General features: G+C 41.8%; 1 protein-coding gene across 4 annotated transcripts in view; it reads left to right on the forward strand.

Annotated features, from left to right (window-relative positions):
- The window catches only part of lrba (LPS-responsive vesicle trafficking, beach and anchor containing), a 177,328-nt gene that overhangs the window by 75,712 nt on the left and 80,964 nt on the right, over positions 1 to 20,652 (forward strand). For all 4 annotated transcript variants that reach the window (XM_085458994.1, XM_085458995.1, XM_085458996.1 and 1 more), the window contains exons 34-36: positions 1,875 to 1,939; positions 4,090 to 4,198; positions 14,380 to 14,546. In XM_085458994.1, coding sequence (XP_085315120.1) covers positions 1,875 to 1,939; positions 4,090 to 4,198; positions 14,380 to 14,546 — 341 coding nt within the window. The remainder of the gene's footprint in view (positions 1 to 1,874; positions 1,940 to 4,089; positions 4,199 to 14,379; positions 14,547 to 20,652) is intronic.

Here is a 20,652-nt window from a genome sequence, read left to right on the forward strand (position 1 = left end):
GATCAGGGTCACTGCTTTTTTTAATTCAACTAGAGGAGCCATTTCTTGCCCATAATGACACCATTAGTCTTGCTATCACCTTTGTCCATGTCCCCCAAAATGCCAATGGTCTCTACGCTTTTCATCGAGCCTAATTTAGATGCAGAGCTTATCCCGGCCACAGATTCAGATCCAATCTTTATTACTTCAGGATAATCTTTTACTTTCTAGAGTCTGGCATCAAAATCTTTAAGGCTTTAAAGGCATAAAGGAAATTTTATGTCACCGCTTTTCTGGTTCTCCAGAGCACGACTCTATTTACAGCCCTGCTTCCTGTGGTGTTTATTTGAAATCCAGCTCGCACAGTCTGGATCAGTTTAGAATATCCACACAGCCACAGGCTAACACTCATGGTTAATGTCCTTCAACTACAGTCAATGCTTCAGCTAGAAGGCCCCAAGGCTACTCTGACATGCTTCCTCCAAAGCAGTCCTCAGCCACAAAACCCTCTCCCAGAAACGCTGTTTCCACTCCCTCGCCCAGACTCGTATTCCCTCTGTGCCCTCTTGTATTTGGAATGTATTGTAAACACGGTCAATGCCAATATGGTCCTGCAGGACAAAAAGCAGTTATGAACTGAGGTTAAGTGTAAGGTTGTTTTGTATATGACGTGCACTTGGGCACAGAGTGATGGTGCACAGGCGTTTCAGAAGAACGGTACTCTTGACTGCCATGTGATTAGTTTTGATGGGCTTGTGCTTAAAAATTGCACAGGTGAGAAAATCTCGACGCACCCACAGATATGTGTGGATGTGTATTAGAAATTCTCGTAAACTGATTTTTCCTTCCTCCTCGCAGCGCTGATATTCACGTCCCTGCGGGCTCTCTATGGGGTTACTGAAAAGCTAGTCTCTGCGTAAACACACGATTTCCTCTATCAGCTCCAGAGATGATGACAGCCGAGTTTAGGCTTATACGCAAGTTTTTCACTTCATAGCTGTTCTGTGTCTCTGTGAAACGATTAAATGGAAATGATAAAAATTAGTGGTTTTGATTACTTTGGAATAAAAGTGTCTCCAAGTCTGAATAAATTGTGGATCACAGTTATTCTCACAGTAGTAACTGTTAAACATTTGTCAACTGATGGCAAGTTTTAATGTTGGTTAACAAAAATATTAAGAATGCAAAGAAAAAAAGAAGTCCAAGCTTTGAATAATGATTTTTGTAAGAGTAGTTTGGTGGTTTAGGTCTCCAACCTGAGAATTTTTTTGTGCATTTTTCTCCAGCTCCCCTGAGAGGAAGAAGGGGGGGAAACGCTGTGAGCTTCAGACAGCCCCCCGTGACCTTGTTGCTTTATTATTCTTTTGACGGTTGCGTTGAAGGTGTTGAAATGTGGAACAGAACATGAGAGACGATGACCGGCCGAGTTTCCCTTCTCTCGTTGTCCCTTCGAAGTTGAGGATATAAGGCGCACACGGCTGCGGTTGGATTGTTTAGACTGACACCTCGAACCATAACGCTAGTCAAAGAGAGGAAGAAATGTGTGTATTTACTTGTGATAAATGCACTCTCAACACGGCTCTTTCACTGCTGCGCAATGGTGGGCTCGCATATTATGCAGCCGGCGCTAATCCAAGCAATTCTTAATCCTTTTTGGATCATGTTTTATGTGATATTAGGGGCCTGTAAAGAAGTAGCTAAGTCAGAGGGATTAAAAGCTTTACATGGAGCTACTGTTTTTGTTCAAACTAAATTCACTTTGACCCAGACTAAGAAAAACTCACTTATCTTGTAAACGTATCATTTTTGCCTCTTGCTGCTGCTAATGTATAGCAACAGAGTTCTGTACTATTGTAAAAAGTTGCATCAGTAACATGTTGGTGTTTGTGTTGCAGGAATGGCAGAACTCCATCCAGAAGAATGCCGGCTTAGCCTTTATCGAGCTGGTAAACGAAGGCAGGTAGGTAACTCCGACCTGCCTCTCTTCTTGCAGCAGCACTAAATTATCTCTCCAACCTCCATTCATCAGCCACTTTCCAATTTCACCTTCCTCGGATCGCATCGTACCCCTCCTCCACTCGGGCACCCGAGATCCTCAAGGCCCGTGCAATATGGTGGCTGTTCAAGACAACAATCAATGGTTGAAAAGCGCAGAGGGACTTAGGGGAGTGAGGATGGAGGACCGCTGCGTTCAAGGCTCCATTCAATACCTGCTTATCCCAGTGGGACTTGGGGAGAGAAAGAGGGTTTAGGTAGAAGGTGATAGGAGCTCTGAGTGCTGGTTCCTCTGCAACACTTGGGAAATCGCTCTTAATTTGCCACTCGGGCCTTTCTGCCTGAGCCTTTATCTGTCGGCTACCATCTCTGTTTTTCAATTATTCCCACATATGAAGCTTCATTTTGCTAATAAGAGGTCACCCTTCTTACTCTGGCTCCTTTGTAGTATTCACACTCAGTTTCAGGTTGGTAGAGCAACACTTTCTATTATTGATCCTCAGCTTTTAGAATTGGCAGAGGGTAATCCCAAGTAACACAAATGAGATAGCAATGTTATCATTTGACGTGTTTGTCTAAGAAAGTGTTAGAAAATTACTTTCCAGACTTTGCTGTTATGATACATGTAATATATAATATAATTTTTCAATCAATCTTTATTTATTACAGACTCATAGGAGGATAAACAAATAAGAAATACACTCAAATCGCAGTCAACCCAAAAAGTACTTCAGCTATTAACAACTTTGGCGTTTGTGACATATAATAATTTTAAGCTTAATATACTTGATATTCTTAATACGTTATCTATGTATCCATCCATCCAAGTTTTAAGCATGTGACACTTTTCTTTGGGAAAATAGATTCAGAAGTGGAAAACCATCCTACGTTGTGAGTATGCTGTACTTTTCAGGGATCGGGCTATATTATGATGTGGATTAATCTTTCCTTTTAACATCCTAATTTTTTTGCATAATTAATTAATATTCATTATGTCAATGTACATGATGGATTTTCTATTATTCAGCTGTCAATTACTTACAGTGTAGTTTGTATCTCCTTTCATGTAAAACACCCAGAAGTTGGACATGGTTAATATATAATACAGCTCACACCCTGAAAAGTACAGTTACTATATGAGATGGAGATGTATATTGTTTGGTTTTCACTACTTACAACAGTTAATGTAAGTAAATGTATCTTTTTTCTGTAAAAACCTGACTTGTTAGCCCCTAATTCTAGTTGCCTATAAGATTTACACCATTTTCTGTCAGTAAAGAAAATAATTTGGTGCAGCTCTGCTGGATTTTCTGGTATGCAGGTATGACCAGTCCATCCAAACTGCTTTTTTCCCGAATTTTCTTTCCAACAAGATTTTAAAAGTTCTTCTAAAGTGGCACGTGCTTAATATGATTGAATTTTACAACCCTATTTTAACAGGATTTGACCACATGTGCAATCATTAACTTGGTGCGGTATAAAGAAGGGCCAGTGGTTAGGTTATTGATAGTGGGGCCGGAATAAGGACTCGGAGGTTGCAGAGGCCCCAGTGCCTCCGCTCCCCTGCTGCACTGTGCTGAAACTGGAGGCTTAGGTTACAGCCATCCCGCTGCCAGTCCCAGCCTGCCCCCACCTCTCCTCTCTGTCCACCGGTCTGTTATTGTTCCACTTTGCACAGTCCTGACCTGTGGGGCTGCGGAGAGGTTTCTGTGACCCGCGCACACACATAACATGCATGTTTCATCAACACTGATAAGAAGAAGGAGGTAGACTACATATGTAGCAACACAAGCAGAGATCCTCCCTCTTGTCAGATGCATATCATTAACAGATCAATTAACACCTGCACCCCAGGTAGAAGACAAATGTGCTTTGGGTTGGTTTTCAAATTAGATTTTCTGCTTATTTCGCACGGTTCCTTTTCAATATTTCATGGATATTACATGGCGGGTTTATCTGTAGGTTTAAACAAGCTTTAAATACAGTGATGCTCTCGATTTTGTGAAATTTCGAAGCGTCTGAGGCTAAATGACTTATAAGCTGTTATGTTAATGAAGGAATAAATCTTACACAGTATTGCAGTGTACTGATGGCCACTCTCCCATCTGCCCTCAGGCTTCTGAGTCACACCATGAAGGACCACCTGGTTCGTGTGGCTAACGAAGCTGAATTCATCCTCAGCCGACAGAGGGCCGAAGACATTCATAAACATGCAGAATTTGAGGTAAGATGCTGCGCAGTTTAGGCAAACACACAAGCATGAACACAAAATGCCCATTGAAAATATTTTTATTACGGAAGAAAAAAAGTATTAAAAAAAAAATACGAAAATGTATATAAACTGTGATTTTCACCAGCCTGGCGCAGGAAGTTTTCATAGACACTAAAATCGTTTGCCACAATTTATCTTAAAGATGCAAGGACAGCTTTTTCAGTGAATTGGAATCAAAAATATATCATTAATTATATTTTAATAAGGATGAAGGATGTTTGCAAAATCAGTCTGGCTTTCCCCCTGTGTGACCCATGGCAACTTTATCCATTTCAGCAGCTTTGACTGCTTTGATAAGAATTCTTGACTTGTTATTGGTATGCTCTGACTGTGTATATGTTGAATAAAAACAAACAAGCGGTAAAAGTGGTGGGAAAGGTGCTGATCCAGTGGCTACTTTAAACCATAAAGTTGTAGAATCTGTCACAGTAAATCTAGAAGACAAATGTTTACTTTTCAAACATAACCCTGGCTAATTGGGAACATAGAGACACATACAGATGTAGTTTCAGGCGCGTGTTAACTGCTTTGCACATACAGTTTGGCTAGCCCCAGCTTAGTGTTAATTTATCCCTGTACATCTCAGTGTAACGGTGGACTTGCCTCTGTGTCTTAACTTCTCCTATTCCTCCTTCTAGCTCTCAGGACAAACGTTGCCATTCACATGTAGCCGCCGGGCCAACTCTGTCCTGACCCGTAGGCACCTCTCGCTGCCCCTTCGAGTCCAACTCCACTTCACTCCCCCGACTCTTCTTTCTAGATCTCACCAAAATCATTTCCTGTCCTGCTGAGATCCTGTCCATTATACTCCCACTGGGGGTGTATTTTGCCAATGACAGGAATATGGCATCCTCCCCTCTCTTCCATCCCTCCCACCATCATTTCTCAGGAACCTGCCAGCACTAAAAGCTGCAGACAGACCTGAGAGGTGCTGGCCTGAAGGGCTCACTGTGTGTAAGCCTTGGCCCCCACTTGGCAGTAAAATGTGATGCTTTCTTTTTTTTTTTTTTTTAAGGTTCAAGGAAGGGTCTTTCTTACATTTGGGTAAAGTAGAATCCCTTAAGACTGCAGAAAGTCAATCACAGGGGCGGAGGCACAGCACGTGCACTTGAGCATTTATACAGTGAAGAGAGCAAAACATGGCAATCACAGGCTAGACTGCTTTCCTGTGTGATTGTCATGTTATTCGGCTGAACCCGTACTGCTCATACAGTGCCAAGTGTCAGTCATTTGCACAGTATTGTTTGACATGATTTGACCTTATCATCATCAGCACTGACTCTTAGAGTATGATTAAGTTCTGCAAGGGTAATACCGGCAGTTTTTGTTTTTATTCCAGTCTATGCAGGTTTGGGCATTTGGCAAGTAAAAGCATCTTACAGTAGGTTGCTAGACTGGCCGATCGACAGACCAGGCAGTCAGTTTGCACACGATGGCCCCAAATGATCCTGCGCTGCCTCAGCCTTCTGCTGTGGCCGTGGGCCACGTACTCTTATTGTAACCATGTCCTATCCCTTCTACATTTCTCCAGCATACAGGTCCTGATTGCTAGCCTGGCATGTTGAGCAAAGAACAGACTCGCTGTCCTCGGGTCTGCAAATCTAATATCTTTCTTTTTTTTTTTTTCTTTTTTTTTTTTTTGCTGTGTTTTCTTGTTATTTTCTCTTTCTGTATTTCTACATCTCTTCCAGCTGAGGCTTCTGGGCTTTGAAAACCTTTAAAATGTGTACTGAAATAGGGAGTATTGCAAGAATAAACAGTTGAACTGAGTTCAAGCCTTAATAAATATAAAGTCATTTGTGTAGTTACCTACACAAACTAAATAGTCTATGATGGATTTTATGACAGAGTTTATCAAGACGCTTCTGTGAGGGGTAGCTACGTGTATGGAGACTGAATTCTTTCTGCATTTTAGGGTATTGTTGGTTTGTCAGCATTCACTTTCATAGATTTTGTTTCCATATTACGTGCAACAAAGAAAACGTAGGTCCCTCTGCAAAGCTAGCTGTGTTTTGGGGTTGTCATTTGTAACTTTACCTTCCCTTGCAACCTCCCAGCTGTCCTTAATCAGATACCCAGCAAAGCTTGTCCCAAACTATGCTTCACAATTGAATTCCCCACTTAAATGCAGTTGCTCCACGGTGACCTCTGAGAAGAAGCGAACCCTGATAAGTCTTGCTCTGATATTGCTGTATTGATTTTTGCCTCTATACAAGCTCTACTTGAGCCTGCTGGAGCCAATGGTTTCATTTTGCACTGCCACAATAAAAATAACAGGCCAATGAAAGGCCCTCCACCCCCACCCTTTTGGGGGGGGGGGGGGGGGGGTTGTGAAATAATTTTCAGTTATGTCCCAGATTTTTAAAGGGTTGTTTCTCTGCATTGTGTTGCGGTGACACTTCAGATTGGTTATTGTTTTGTGAGGAAATAAACCTCCAAATGGGCCCCCACAGCGTGTCATTTGAGGTATCAAAATAAGGTTTTCTGAAGGGGGAAAAAAAAGAGAGCAATTCCCTCCCCATCCTCTGCTACATCTGAGAAATTCTGTTTTAAACAGCAGCAGCAAATCTCAACCAAGGCACCAGCAATGAGATTAATTCGATCCATAAAAACACAAATTTATGTTTACTCCTTGTCAGATTGCATATCGTTGAGAAGGCAGTGATAGAGGAGCGTTTTGATTTAGATACCCGTTTGCCTCAGAGACGTAACATATGCTTTTTCTCTCTCACTGTCCCTCTCTTTCTTTCTCACTCACACTCTCTCTGGCTCTCTGTGGGACAGAATTGAGTTATCTTTGGCCCTGAGAGTAAGTTATTACAGCGGGCTTAGGGTGAAACAGAGATGAAGATAACTAGGGGGGAAATCCAATTACCTTTTAGGGTTCTCTATCTAATAGGATCCTTAATGTGAAGGAGATCTGCAGATCGGATGCTGCCGCCCAGCACAGCAAATGATAGACTCCGATATCTTCCACGGGAGCTGGGAGGAGAGGAAGCCCGAGAGATGGAAAGAAGGAGAGCGAGAAATCGAACTCCCTCTTTTTATGGGGCTGTTCATTAGGGATGAAATGTGGTGGGCTCAGGGGCAGAAGGGCAGATAAGAAGGCTCAGATAGGGAAGAGTGAGCAACACCCAAGTCATTTCTATTCTTACTCTTCCTTCTTGCTTCTTGCCTTTTCCCCACATATAGCCTCTTGATTCATCCTCTGCTGCTCTCTGGAGTAATTGATTTTACTGTTTGAGAGATCCAGTGAAAGCCAGACGATAGCGCCTAATTAGTGCTTGGTGTCACTGTCTTCCCTCTGCTGAGCTTGTAAAACGATCTGGCCCTTCTCTCCATGTTAATGACATTAACATTGAACTGATGCTCATTATGTTCTGTTATCATAAACCTGTAGTCTGTGGATGAGCGTTTACCACAAACTGTCAGACTGTGCTGAGCATCTCAGAGAAACTCTGGCTAAGGATGCATTTTACAGATAACATCTGTTAAAATAGTCTGAATCACCGAGGTTAATTTTTTTTAATGTAGTATACACCGATCAGGCATAACATTAATATAACTAACATGTGAAGTAAATGACACTGGTTATCTGGTGGGTAAGATATATATTAGGAAGCAAGTGAACATTTGTCTTCAGTGCTGATATGTTAAAAACAGGCAATATGCACAAAATTGTGGGTTTGACCATCACAAGGGTCGAACTGTGATAGCTAAAACTCCAGCTCTTGTCGGGTGTTCCCAGTCTGCACCAGTCATTATCTGTCAAAAGTGGTCCAAGGAAGAAATGGTGAGGAACCACTGACAGGGTCATGGGCAGCCAAGGCTGATTGATCCATGTGGGGAGCGAAGGATGCCTGTGTGGTTTGATCCAGCATACGAGCTACTGTGTCTCAAATTGAAGAGGAAGTTGATGCTGGTTCTGACAGACAGATGTCAGAAATCACAGTGCATCAGGTTCTTGTTTATGGGGCTGCATAGCAGGAGACCAGTCAGTGCTCGTGCTGACCCCTGTCCAACACAGAAAGCCCCACATTGGGCACGTTAGCATCAGAAGTGGACCACATAGCAATGGAAAAATGTGACTTGGTCTGATGAATTATGTTTTCTTTTACACTCCAGTGATTTAATATCTGTGACCGGAATAATATTTTACAGTGAAATGATATCTCTGCTTTCTCTAAATTTTATTGACTGCCAATATAATTTTCTTGCAAGGCTATTGCAATGCTTTAGCAGAAGTCTTTCTCCCACTCTATAGTGCATGAGAATTATAACTTCTTTATTTAGAGACAACCTTGTTGAGGGAGTCATGTCAGCATGGCTGGTTTTCTCCATCAATGGAGAATAAACTTGACCCTGACTTTCCAACCAAGCACCTGCAAAGTTTCAAGACTGTATCTTAAACGATGTCTCTTGACGTTAGCTGTCAACAGATTTACTGTTCAGACAATCTTAGCTGTCATAACTGGTGATTTTGTGTCATTCTTTACTTTTAATTTGAGGTTACTTGATGAACTAATGAACAAACTTGTCTGCAATACCTGTCTGGTGCTAGTTATCTGAAAAGATAGAAGAAATAAATCAAGCCAAACCTAGATTATTACTACCTCTGCTGAGGTGGTTATATTTTTGGTAGTTTTCGCATGTGAGACATTCTGTCTGTAAACAGAAAGGTTTTGAATGAATTCTGATAAAAACTTTGTAGAGATGTAGACTGGAGTCAGCGGACTTAACAATCCATTAAAATTTGGCTCACGTTCACCAAGGTCTGTAATGTTCATTTAATAATTCTTTGGTTGAAAATGGACAAAAAAGCCTTAAAATGTAGAAACTATTATTCTTACTATAGTGGTGTTTATTGCCAACTTATAGAAAGTAACACATAAAGATATAAAGTATGTCATATTTGACCTTTGACCTCCCTTTCAAGGCCAATAGATTGATCTGAATGTCTAAGAGATAATAATGAGCTATATATAATGTGAGGTTATATATTAATTAAATGGCATAACAATTTGAATACATGTGCCATCTTCATGAATAAGTATGTATTTTGTTTGAGAAGCAAAACCAACCTGTGATCAAAAACTTTCCCCCCTTGATATTTTTCATTACTCATTTAAAATAATTTTACTAAATAATTACTTATGTTCCGTTTCCACATGAATAAAAAGTAATAAAATAATTATACACACAATTATGTCAAGTCTATTAAAATGGGCTTCAACAGGAGAAATAACAAAAGCCACTTTGCTCTAGTTTTTACTGAAATGCAAATTTCTAGAAGTAAATTTAAGAAGTACAAACAAAACAAAATGAGCAAAATACTTTACTGTTTTCTTATGAGTGATACAAGTAATGCCCGGCGAGAGTGAGTGCTAATGCAGTTTCCTTATTTTTCTATTTCTCATATACCTAATAAATCGTCACTGTGGGGAGTGGGGGATACTCCACCACACACGCAGGGGAAAAAGTCAGAAACCGTAACTCCCAAAGGCTGTTTTCACCACCACATTCGCAGCACTCAAACTGATAGCTGCCACCAACTGTAGCCTGCTGTCATGTAGTTGTCGCTGCTGTAATGTAGTATGTCAGCAGGGCTGGTTTACCGAGCGTCTCATTACAGGCAAATCTGTTATAAAGAGAATGAGGGGGGGGACCCAATAAAACAAAACAAGTGTCTTTGTGCGATAGTATCGCACCACCATGAGAACAGGGGCACATTTTTAAAAAGAAAAGTGAGAAACTGCACCTAGTTCTCCAGCCTGGACAGCAGGCTCCTAACATATAATCACGTTATTGTCAAAACACGCAACACCTTGACAAACTTTAGTGTTTCTTCTGGTCCTATACATACACACACACACACACACACACACACACACACACACACACACACACACACACACGCAGCACAGCATTGACTGTTTCACTTAAGACGCCAAGAAATGGAAAAGGAGAAGTGGGTTACAGAGAGGAGAACAGTAGTCTCAGTCCTGCTGTCTTGTCAACATAATGAAGTCCCCAGGTACCTCCTCCGCAGCTCCCATCATTATTACTGACCACCTCACCCCGAAATATGACTTTACTCCACATTTTCCTTTGTTTCACTCCGACACCATCCCTTTAGTCACTGGAGGAATGTTCTCCTGATATTTATATATATATTTTTGTTCCTATTAATGGCTGAAGGTGAGCTTGTAATGCTGGATAAAAGCACATCGCTGTCACTGCTGTATGCTTTTTAGATGTTTTTATTCACAATGAGTCTGTTTGCTGCTTTAATTCTTTTTTTATTTTTATTTTTATTTATGTTTTTTTGGTGGAGATTTGCTTTTACATGCAGCTTGAGCACCGTGCCACTAAAACCTTGCCTTCCTGACTTCTGGGCAACAGCAAATTCAGGAGAGGTGCAACCAAATTTTTCATCCGGTTGCGTCCTGCCTTCATTTGACTATTTTTCATCTCCAGATGACATTTTAACACGAATGATTTTTCACGTGGCACGACCTTGAAGCTGTGCCGGAGTTATCGCGCAAGGAGATGGCAGCCGTGCAGACTGATGTGGCAAAAGGAGGGCGAGGTTTTTGCAGAGACAAGTGGTTTCTGGGTAAGAAAAGATGAAGAGGCTGCCAGCCAAGCATGGTGACCAGTCCATTAAAGATCAGTGTGAGGGGAGGAGCCGGGGGAGGAGAAAGGAGGAGAGAGATACTTTGATAAGTGTTGTGCCTGCGTTAACCTTGATGGTGGCTATAGCAGTGGGCTGATGCCAGTAGCAGGGATCTGTTTCGACTGGATTAGATTATTTTTTTTTCTCTCCCTCTGGCGCTCCAAGAGAAGAAGCAAAAAAATCAATACTTGGGAGCACAGCATGACAGGAGCATCATTTCAGAATTGAAGTGGCTGTCAGGCATTGTCATTTGGTGACTTTTGTTCGCCATTGTACTTTTAAGCCCTCATTTTTCTCCCCCTCCTCGTCCTTTCACTCGTTTCTTCCCCTGCCTATTGTCTGAATTCCCCTGGTGACATTTTATGTTGCAATTTGAAAACTCGAGGGCAAGAGATCAAGTGCAAGAGAATCTCTCTGCAACCAATTGGTGGTGGTGGTGGACCGATTCGCCATCTACTTTTGTTTAGCAACCGCCCCCCTCCCTCCCTCCCTCCTTTCTCATTTCATCCCCTTGTCTCACTAGACCTCCATTGTGTTCCAGGAGGAATTTATTTGTAGTATATTTGCATTCTCTGATGCCAGACAAGGACAAGCCTGATGTCTCGCCTTCCTCTGGACAGTTTCTCTGCCCGTTCGTAAATGAAACCCTCTGGGAGTGCTTGTCGACGGATGTGAGAAATTGGAGAATCTCGTAGAGCAATAGGCCCAGCCTTGGCGCACTTGTATCCCTGACGTGCCACCAATGTCAAGAGATTGCAAATCAAGCGCTTTAATAATATCTCTGCTGGTTTTGTTCCTTCCTCCTGTTCTCCGTCAGAACCTCGAGACCCTGGCTTTGTCAGACGGCGTGTTGAAGGCTCGCCGTGGCACGGCAACACCACTAGACCTTTCTCTGTCACTCTAATTGATAAACATAGGGCTGATATCTTGTAATGAGCCTCCATTCTCCGGCCTATTATACTGGTTAACCCTCTCAACCCACAGAGGGAGAGAAGGAGGGGAGCCAAGGCATCATCTAACAACTACAGCATTTAGATAAAGCTGACACTAGTACAACGCTGCTGTGTAGATGTGAAAGTCTACTCCTCGTTTTCTAACACCCCCCCACCTCCGCTTATTATTTGTAGTCAACACGGCACAAACACAATCTGTTGGCAGCCTCGGTAACATTTAGCAGCCACAGAAAGCTTGCGTGTTTGTTTTTCTCTCGTTATAAACTCGGCTTCAGCTGTGATTAAAATTCATGTGATTTTGTTTTGTTTTTTCTTTCTCACACTTCATCTGTGCAGGTGCGTCTTGCTTATTTTCCACCATTGTGTGATTTTTAGAGATGATTGTTGTTTTTTTCACCCTCCAGTCACGTCTGGCTAGGCCATTTCCTTCCCCAAAACTCCAACACACATCCCTAGTTATTTATTTGAACTGTAGATGAATTGCGGGAGACACGACTCAGCGTAATTGACTCGATTAATGCCAGCCATTATCATTTCGTCTTCAACCAAGCTGTCTCTCTCCGGCAGAGCCAGCACCCACGTTGGCCCGACCCTGTCAGCCAGGCCGTGTAATGGAAGGTGCTGCCCATGATTACAATGTCGCAAGTCATAACGCTCTCACTGGCAGCAAGTTGTGCCCTGGTGGCTGTCTGAGTAGCAGGCAAACGGAGAAGAGTCTCCCATATTTCAACCCCAGCTGAGCATTTTTAACTCGGATGTCCTCGTCTCCCTCTCTCTTTTTTTTAAAGTGTGTTTTCTTATCAAAAATAATCACACTGACTGCTTTAGTGGCTCACAAAGAGGCATGATATGAACTAAAGTGGAAACAGAAAGTTTTAATTTATTTCTTGTTTCTTTGGCATTCCTTGAAAGGAATGAAAGAACAGTCTGTTTTTAAAATGCCTCTGAATGCCTCTCTTCAGTTTCTGTCCTCTATCCTGTCAGTGCGACCTGTATGCGAGGGAAAGCAAGGTGGTGCCAGCAGGGAGATTTACTTATTCGCTCCAACCTTCATAATAGCATAACATAATAAGTCCTTCATAATACCCCGGCATATTCTCTGACTTCACATCAACGGTATGACCCCTGGAATTAACTGTGACTTGTCTTTTCCACTTAGAAGCAAACCAAAGTTTGGGTTTTAATGGCGCTACTTACATGCTGAGCTTTTTTTTAAAAAAAAAAAAAATTTTGGTTGTTATTTTAAGGTCGAGTCTGTGAACTTGGCCTGTTCTCCCACAGACTTTGGCTTCGGATAGAAGCAAAGCCCATTACAGCATGGAGGGTTTGGGTGTTTGGGCAGGCTCAACACACAGGTGATGAAGTGTTTGTTTATGGTTATGAGTTTGAACCCAGCACCGCTGATTAGTACTGCAGACTTTACATGTCTCACACAGGAGCAGATAGAAGTAGACTCGTTGCAGGCCTGCTACTTGCTATCTGTATAAATGATGGAAACCTGCAAGGAGCTTAATGCATATAACTAAGTAGAAAATTTGGGGACTCACAGATTCTCCCAGATTTAAGGCACCCTTTTCTGTATGAAGTATAGTGACTAGGTCATCGTTCTAGGAAGGTCAGGGCCCCCTTTAATTCCACATAAAGAGACTTAGATTGATAATTAAGCAGCCCACAGAAAAGCCCCTCTGTGATTTATACCTATAGATTTTCTGTCAGATATGAAATGTTGTGCTTGAAATTGAAGAGGAGGGCCCATTATAAAGCGCTTTACCCTTAACTTTGAGAGGGCTTGTTGTATTTGTTCAGCCATGCTTTTGAGTTTAATAGTTACTGTATGACTGCTGCACTAGTCAGTCAGTTTAACGCTAATCTAAAGGTGGTCGATAATAAACAGTCCTATATCATACCCAGACTACGCGATTAATCATGCAATACAAAGCCCATGTTCTTCTTCTTCTTCTTTGTTTTTTGACTTCTCATCATCAATATGCATGCCACAGTAAGTCACGATTGCAGCCTGAATACGCTGTAAAAATTGGTTACGAAAGCTCCAAACACTGTTTCAAATTATAGCCCCTATTGTCAGAAGGTGTTTTAGTTTCAGCATCGCTGCCGAGTTCAAAGGCCCGTTCTGATAACAAATTCAGACAGAGAAAAATGTCCTCCCTGTGCATTGTAGGTATCGTGTGATTTGGTGTGCTGGAGGGCATTAGAAAATACATGTCCACTGTTATTAATCAACATGACACGAGGGCAGAAATGACCCCCTGTGCTTTTCATTTGGTTCTAGTCAGAGTAGAGTTTCTGTATGTGAAAACACCATTGTGCTCATATCTGTGTGGTTTTTGTTTGTGTTATTTACACACAAGAGCACGGTGTAATGTGTGGCACATGCATGTGTGATTTTTGTTTTGTTTTGGGGTTTTTTGGCGATGTGCACTTTATAGATTATGCTAGGGCATCGTTATTAATGTATGTGTGTTTGTTTTCCCTCTCTTTTCCAGTCTAGCTGTGCTCAGTACGCAGCAGACAAACGTGATGAGGAGAAACTGTGCGACCACTTAATCCGTGCGGCCAAGTACCGCGACCATGTGACAGCCACGCAGCTCATCCAGAAGATAGTCAACATCCTGACTGACAAACATGGAGCCTGGGGCGGCTCTTCCATAAGGTAAAACAAAAACTGTGGTTGTGTAAAGTGTCAAACAGAGCTGTGCTCCGCTTTCAAATAAGATCAGATTAGACGTATTATAAAAATGTTTTTATTTATTTCCCCCCTCCCTCACGCTTATATTCACACAGTATGCTTTAGCTAGTCCATTATTAATCCATTATTTTATTTAGTGTGTGTGTGTGCGTGAACATGTTTTTTGTCTCATCATTATGTTTTCTTTTTGATAAGCCCGTATAATCGTAAGAATCAAGAAGCAACATTATTACTTTAATTTCATAGAAATGCCTTCAATTGCATCCAGTTGTCGGGCTTGAAAATTATTCAAATCGCCATTATGGTTTTAATCTCATTATCTTTAATCTCAGCCACCAGTACTCATGACTTTGATTAAATTAGATTTGCAAAGGTGAAAATGTCAGCCGCGGGTTGAATGATGCATTGATTCGGGGGGAGAGATGAAAGCCATTTGAACAGCTCAGTTCCCATTAAGAACAGAGGGAACCTTATCCTCTGTGTTTGTTTCGCCAAATAGGCAGCACAGTCCAATGCAGCTATTCCCTAATGATGGCTGTTTGTGCAGGTAGTGTGTAATGGCGAGCTCCAGAGACGGCTGCTGGCTCACGCTTGTTAGGCTGCACTAAGTCTCCAGGGACTCGTCTGGCGAGGGTTAGTTTGCCGTTGGATCAGGAGTCTATCTCTCGCTGCCTTTGTTTTCCTTTTCTATTTGTTTCTGTTTCATATCGGCATCAGGTTATGGTGTATTATTTGTCATATTTTTCCTGCCTTGATCCAATCTCCCTCTCTCCCCTCCTTCCATCGCGCTCTCTCTCTCTTTCTCTCTGTTTGTCTCTATGTGTACTCACACAAGGCTGCGCCATTTAATATGGATATTGTGTTCTACGAGCTCTGGCTAGAAAAGTCCCCCATTACCGCTGCTTTATGCCGCTGTACTATTGATGGTTTTCCTAATGGCTGCCGATGGGCGCAGGGAGCCATTGGCACTGAGCCTTGGAGTGCAGCGCTCTTTTAATAAATCACAATCAGTCTTGTGCCATTACATCAATATTTTTGGTCAATTACTGTGAAGGTCAGGTGGTGCAGCTTTGCACCAGAGCCGATGGTATGTGGGCATAGGAGAAACATCTGGTGCTGCAAATCTCTGAAAAAAAGAAAAAAGGAAACGATGAATGTGGGGAAAAACAAACAAAAAACCCCTTCTGCACACCTGTATACCTGCAGGCTTCCTAATAAAAGATTTTCTTCTTCTTTATTTTTAATTTCATATATACACACAAAGCATGTGGTGCAGCATCATTCCTGATGGTAAATAAGGAAGGGGGGAGGATGGATTCACCCAGTGAAACCCGCAACCTCTTTTCCAGCTGTGAAAATGAAATCCAGGAACACAAAGACAATACGCAGCTATGATTGCGTCCTTTTTGTTGCATGGGTGTTAAAAACTGTAGGCTGCCTGCTCACATGCCATAAAACCGTATTCCCCAAAGTTTCCATTCAATAAAGGGTCTGAAAATGAAAATATTATTTTCTCACAAGCTGATGGGAATTGTTGTTTCCTCACGGCAGGCATCTAATATCTTGTGACACAGTGTGACCTGCCTGAATGCAATTTGTGTCTTAATATCCAGCTTACAGCCGCCCTGGCCTCTGGAGAAAAGAGGTGTTAGGTGATTTTCCTTTTTCCATTCCCCTCTGCTTCTTCTCTGTCTGCAGTTCTGTCTTTCTGTCAGTCTTTCACCACATGTAGTTCCTTGTCCCCTTTTCCCTCACTCTTTGTCCTTTTGCTCTTTCTAGTTTCACACCCACTTCAGTTGTATCACTGAGTGTCCGAGGAGGAATCCTTTCACCAGACAAAGGGTGTCTATCTTTTTTTTTATGCCCTTGTCTGTCATCTAGTTTCAAGACACAGACAGATCCACGGTCAGACAGATAGGTTGACTACCTGTTCATCCATGCATTTGTGTCCCAGCACCTTGAGACTCAGGTGTACAACATGTCAGCCTGCTGTCTTTTTAAGAGAGGAAAAAGTAAATGAATAGCTAGCAAGATGATCACAAATGAAACAACTGTCAGATATCCTTCTTTTTTTTCTTTTTTTTGCTCACTCCACTTTTCCCCTCCTTTTTGGAGCTTGGGTCCACCGAGCATCAAGCCTGCTGTGGTGTTTATTTGGGTCAGGAATCATCTTTCATGTATATGACACCTAGACAAAGTCGACAGACAGAGGGGAGATGAGGGCAGATGATGGAGAACGCCAACTCGCGGTCTCTGGGGACAGACACTACTCTCCTCTTTTTCCCCTCTCATACCTTCTCTTTATTGCATTCTAATAGGCTGACTAATGTACCATGGAAATTCACTCTGGATGCTGGAAGCAGGGAAAGTAAAAGGAAGGTGGCTGCAGCTGGAAAAAGATTGTGTGATGTAGAAGAAGTGTGCATACTTTTTTTTTTTAACCAGAGCAGTTGTTTATTGATGTCACCAGTCTCTCTGAGACAAATGCAAACATTATTCAAGTTGCACGTGCAAGCTTGCAATGGTATCCTTTTATTTCCACTTTACTTCAAAAATCCTCACCTACAGCGAGCCCCTCCAGACACACACACACACACACACACACACACACACACACACCTTGAGCACCGACTCCTCTCCCTCTGCTCCTCCTTCCTCATATAAGCAGCTCATTTTCTGCAGCACCGCTGCTCTAATGGACGCCCTTAGGCTAGAGGCTTCCCAGCCAAGGGACATCCATCTTTTGGCATGTCACACTCCCGCCCGGCAAAAAATCTTTGTGATGTGCACTCCAATTTTTCTTCAGTAAATCAAATCTTCCTTCCTTCAGAAAGATGAATGCTTTAGGGTTGGAGTGTTATAGAGAAAATCAATGCCGGCAAAATTGAAACAGTATGCCCCCGTATTGATCGGCCTTGTGAGATCGAAAACCAACAGCTTTGTAACTGTTCCAGTGGACAGTTAGCTGACCTGTAATGGACAAACTATTGATATTAGCATTACTATTTTATCTTGTGCTACGTCATTTCACCAGTGCACTGTTGAGGGGAAAGAGGCCGGAGCTTAACATTCCCAGAAAAGCTTTTTTCCCTCCTTTTTAGGCAGTGATACATCATGACATGAGACGCACAAAATGCCGTGGAGACACTGGCATGCCACTTCAGTTGTTAAATGATTGGATTTATTCCAGTTTTGCTTTGCTTCAGCTGTTACGGTATGGGCAGTAGTATTGTGTCTTATGTTAATGCTGTTTGAGCACAGGCACAGTATTTAGTCGTCCTCCTTCATTCACGACCACAAACCTCTGCTGCTTGTTTTTTAAATTTAATGAGATCGAACTAGTTTTAGATTGAATTAACTAACTTTCTGAGCACAGATGATGGTCAAAATTTCCTGTAGCCCAATCAAAAATCACCACATGTGATGAATGCTTTTTGTCACGTTGTCAGAATGGAAAACTGAGAAATCAGAATAACCAGTGTTTTTTGTTTGTTTGTTTGTTTTGGCAGTGTCTACTTGAGAAGCACTGAAATAAGATGCCGAATACAAATCTCTGAATTACAATAAATTCTTATGACACATAGTTACTGTTACTACGGTGAGAACGTTCACGTTCACATTTTATTTATTTGTTTATTTCAGTAAACGACCGCATGAGAAGCTGCGACAGCCAGATTAATCTCCACTCGTACGCTTTCATTCCAGACTTAAATCACAATTATGATACATAATACTGAATGTAATGCATGTGTTAAAGCTGAGGTCTGCACAGTGTCTGCACTGCGTTGCGTGCTCGCTTTATGGACACACTGTACATTAAGGCTGCACTGGTACTGTGGATGCAGGGCTGAAAAAGGAAATGGGACTCTGGCATGTCATTGGAGATTATAACCATAGGAAACAAGAGCATAACAGTTTAGAATACACTGACTCTCGGAAATGCGTGACACGAGAGGGGCAGGAAGACGGGGAGAGAGAGCGAGATGAGGAGAAGGATGAAACAAAGCACTGGAGAGAGAGAGAGAGATCTGTTACAGGAGGATCAAAAGTTTAGATGGAGACAAAGACAAGATGGTGGCATTTCTCTACACCATCCTTCCATCCTTTCACAGAGCCATTTAGATGATCGATTTTGCAAATCTGAATGTTAAATGTTGAGCGAGTACATAGCTGTGTATCTATCAGACACCCCGATTTGCTTTGTGTTTGGATAAAGAATAAACAGATCATTCTTTATTGAGTGATTTTTAAAAACTATTTCCAGTTGGATTACGTTTTGCAATCCAAATTTATTATTAAATCCAAAGCCAAAACAGGTTGGCTTTAACATTTCATTTAAAATGGGATAAGCCCTAAAATACGACTGCGTTGATTTATATAGGGAAAAACCGTTTCCTTGTGTAGAATTAGCTACTAATTTTTAACTGCTATTGGCCTTTTGGTTTGCTTATAAATACTCGGGAGTCTAAACACAAACATGACCCAATGTACTGAGCTTTGGCAGCTGTAGCGGTGCGTAGCTTCCATGTCGTCTGAGGCAGAGACAGTTGTTTCCTTTAGTCCAGGTCCTGACTCCTTCAAAACCAATTAGTTGGGGCTCGAGTTGTGATCATCCATCTGCCTTCATACAGCCATAAACATATAGCATAAACATACTACGCGAAGCAATACAAGGCTGCCTTCAGCTATGTTCATCTCTGTAAACGAGACGCTCTGTAGCGCACAGACGGTCTCCAGCACCCAAGTCCTTAAACGGGTTTAACATAAAAACCTCCAATTCATTAATCACTGACTGCGACGTGCGTCTGGCACTTGGACAAAAAGGATGTTCCTTAAATCTCTGGGGAAGCTGTTCAAGTTTGACAGACATGCGTTCCATCAGTTACATAAAATAACGTGCCACGAAGGCCCTACCATGCAGTCTGGCTCATAGATATGAATTAGAATATAGCCTTAATGATAACATTTACCTCTACTGTATATACACTACAGTGGCTGGGCCTGTAAGGAATAGTAACAACATGTCATGGTGAAACATATTAACAGCTGATGATGTCCATATGTTACCATGGTTAAGTGAGGCGGTATAGACCGAGGCTCAAAAAACTACACTTAGATCACTTAAAATGACAACAATAGGATATTGGTTAGGTCGAAATGGGTATTTTTAATCATTATCATTTAAATTATTTTTATTATTATTGTTTTATTTATTTTTTTAAAAATGTAGTGTAGCGGTTACACATCATGTCTGAGCTGGCCGCATACTGTATATGCACCTATGACACAGCTTTCCTTAGCATGTCATTTAATGTGCAGGTGAGAGAGAATAAGAGGTACACCTGTACACACCAATTGACTTTGCACCTCACTTGAAGTTGTGTGTGGGTAATACAATCGCAGTGCAGCCCATGAATGCTAAAAAAAAAAAGCAATAAACATGTCCTTCATGTCCTTCATGTCCTATCACAAATGGCTAACTTAGAAAAAAAATATTAACACTGTTTCTATCCAGTTGGCTACATAATAAAAGGCAGGCTGCAAGTTCAAACTTCAAGGCATTTCCAGCAGTGGGACGCATCACCAGAGGCATTTCTGCTACAGGCTGTATGTAAAAGATGGAAGTAGCCATTGTGGTGTCACGTGTTGGTTTGCAAAGCCTGAATCGGAGCCTTTTCACAGTTTTCTTCCTTTTATTTTGAAACTAATGTGAAGAATTTGGGGGAAGATCTTGCTCGCCACATCCAGGATCCATATAGGATATCAGCTTTTCAGTCACACAGTAAAGCATGCTTTATCTGTGGTTCAACTCAAATGGGGATCAGGTATTTATTTAAACAATGAACATCACTTTTTTTCCAGTGATGCTTTAAAGCTAAGTAATATTTACTGCTTGAATCTAGCTTTTGAACTCTCCCCTTGCTAGCCATGAAAAAGTATTCACGTTTAAGGCACTTCCATATTTATTTCACTTTTCAGACCCATCTTTTATATACAGTTTATCAGCGCAGCATTGCTGCTTCTCTGCCTGCTACAGTCACCCACTCTGGTTGCATCATAAGATCAGACT

Source organism: Copadichromis virginalis, linkage group LG6 (assembly GCF_057382275.1).
Source record: "Copadichromis virginalis isolate Kocher_CV1m ecotype Utaka linkage group LG6, C_Virginalis_male_GT1.1, whole genome shotgun sequence".
Taxonomy (NCBI): Eukaryota; Metazoa; Chordata; class Actinopteri; order Cichliformes; family Cichlidae; genus Copadichromis; species Copadichromis virginalis.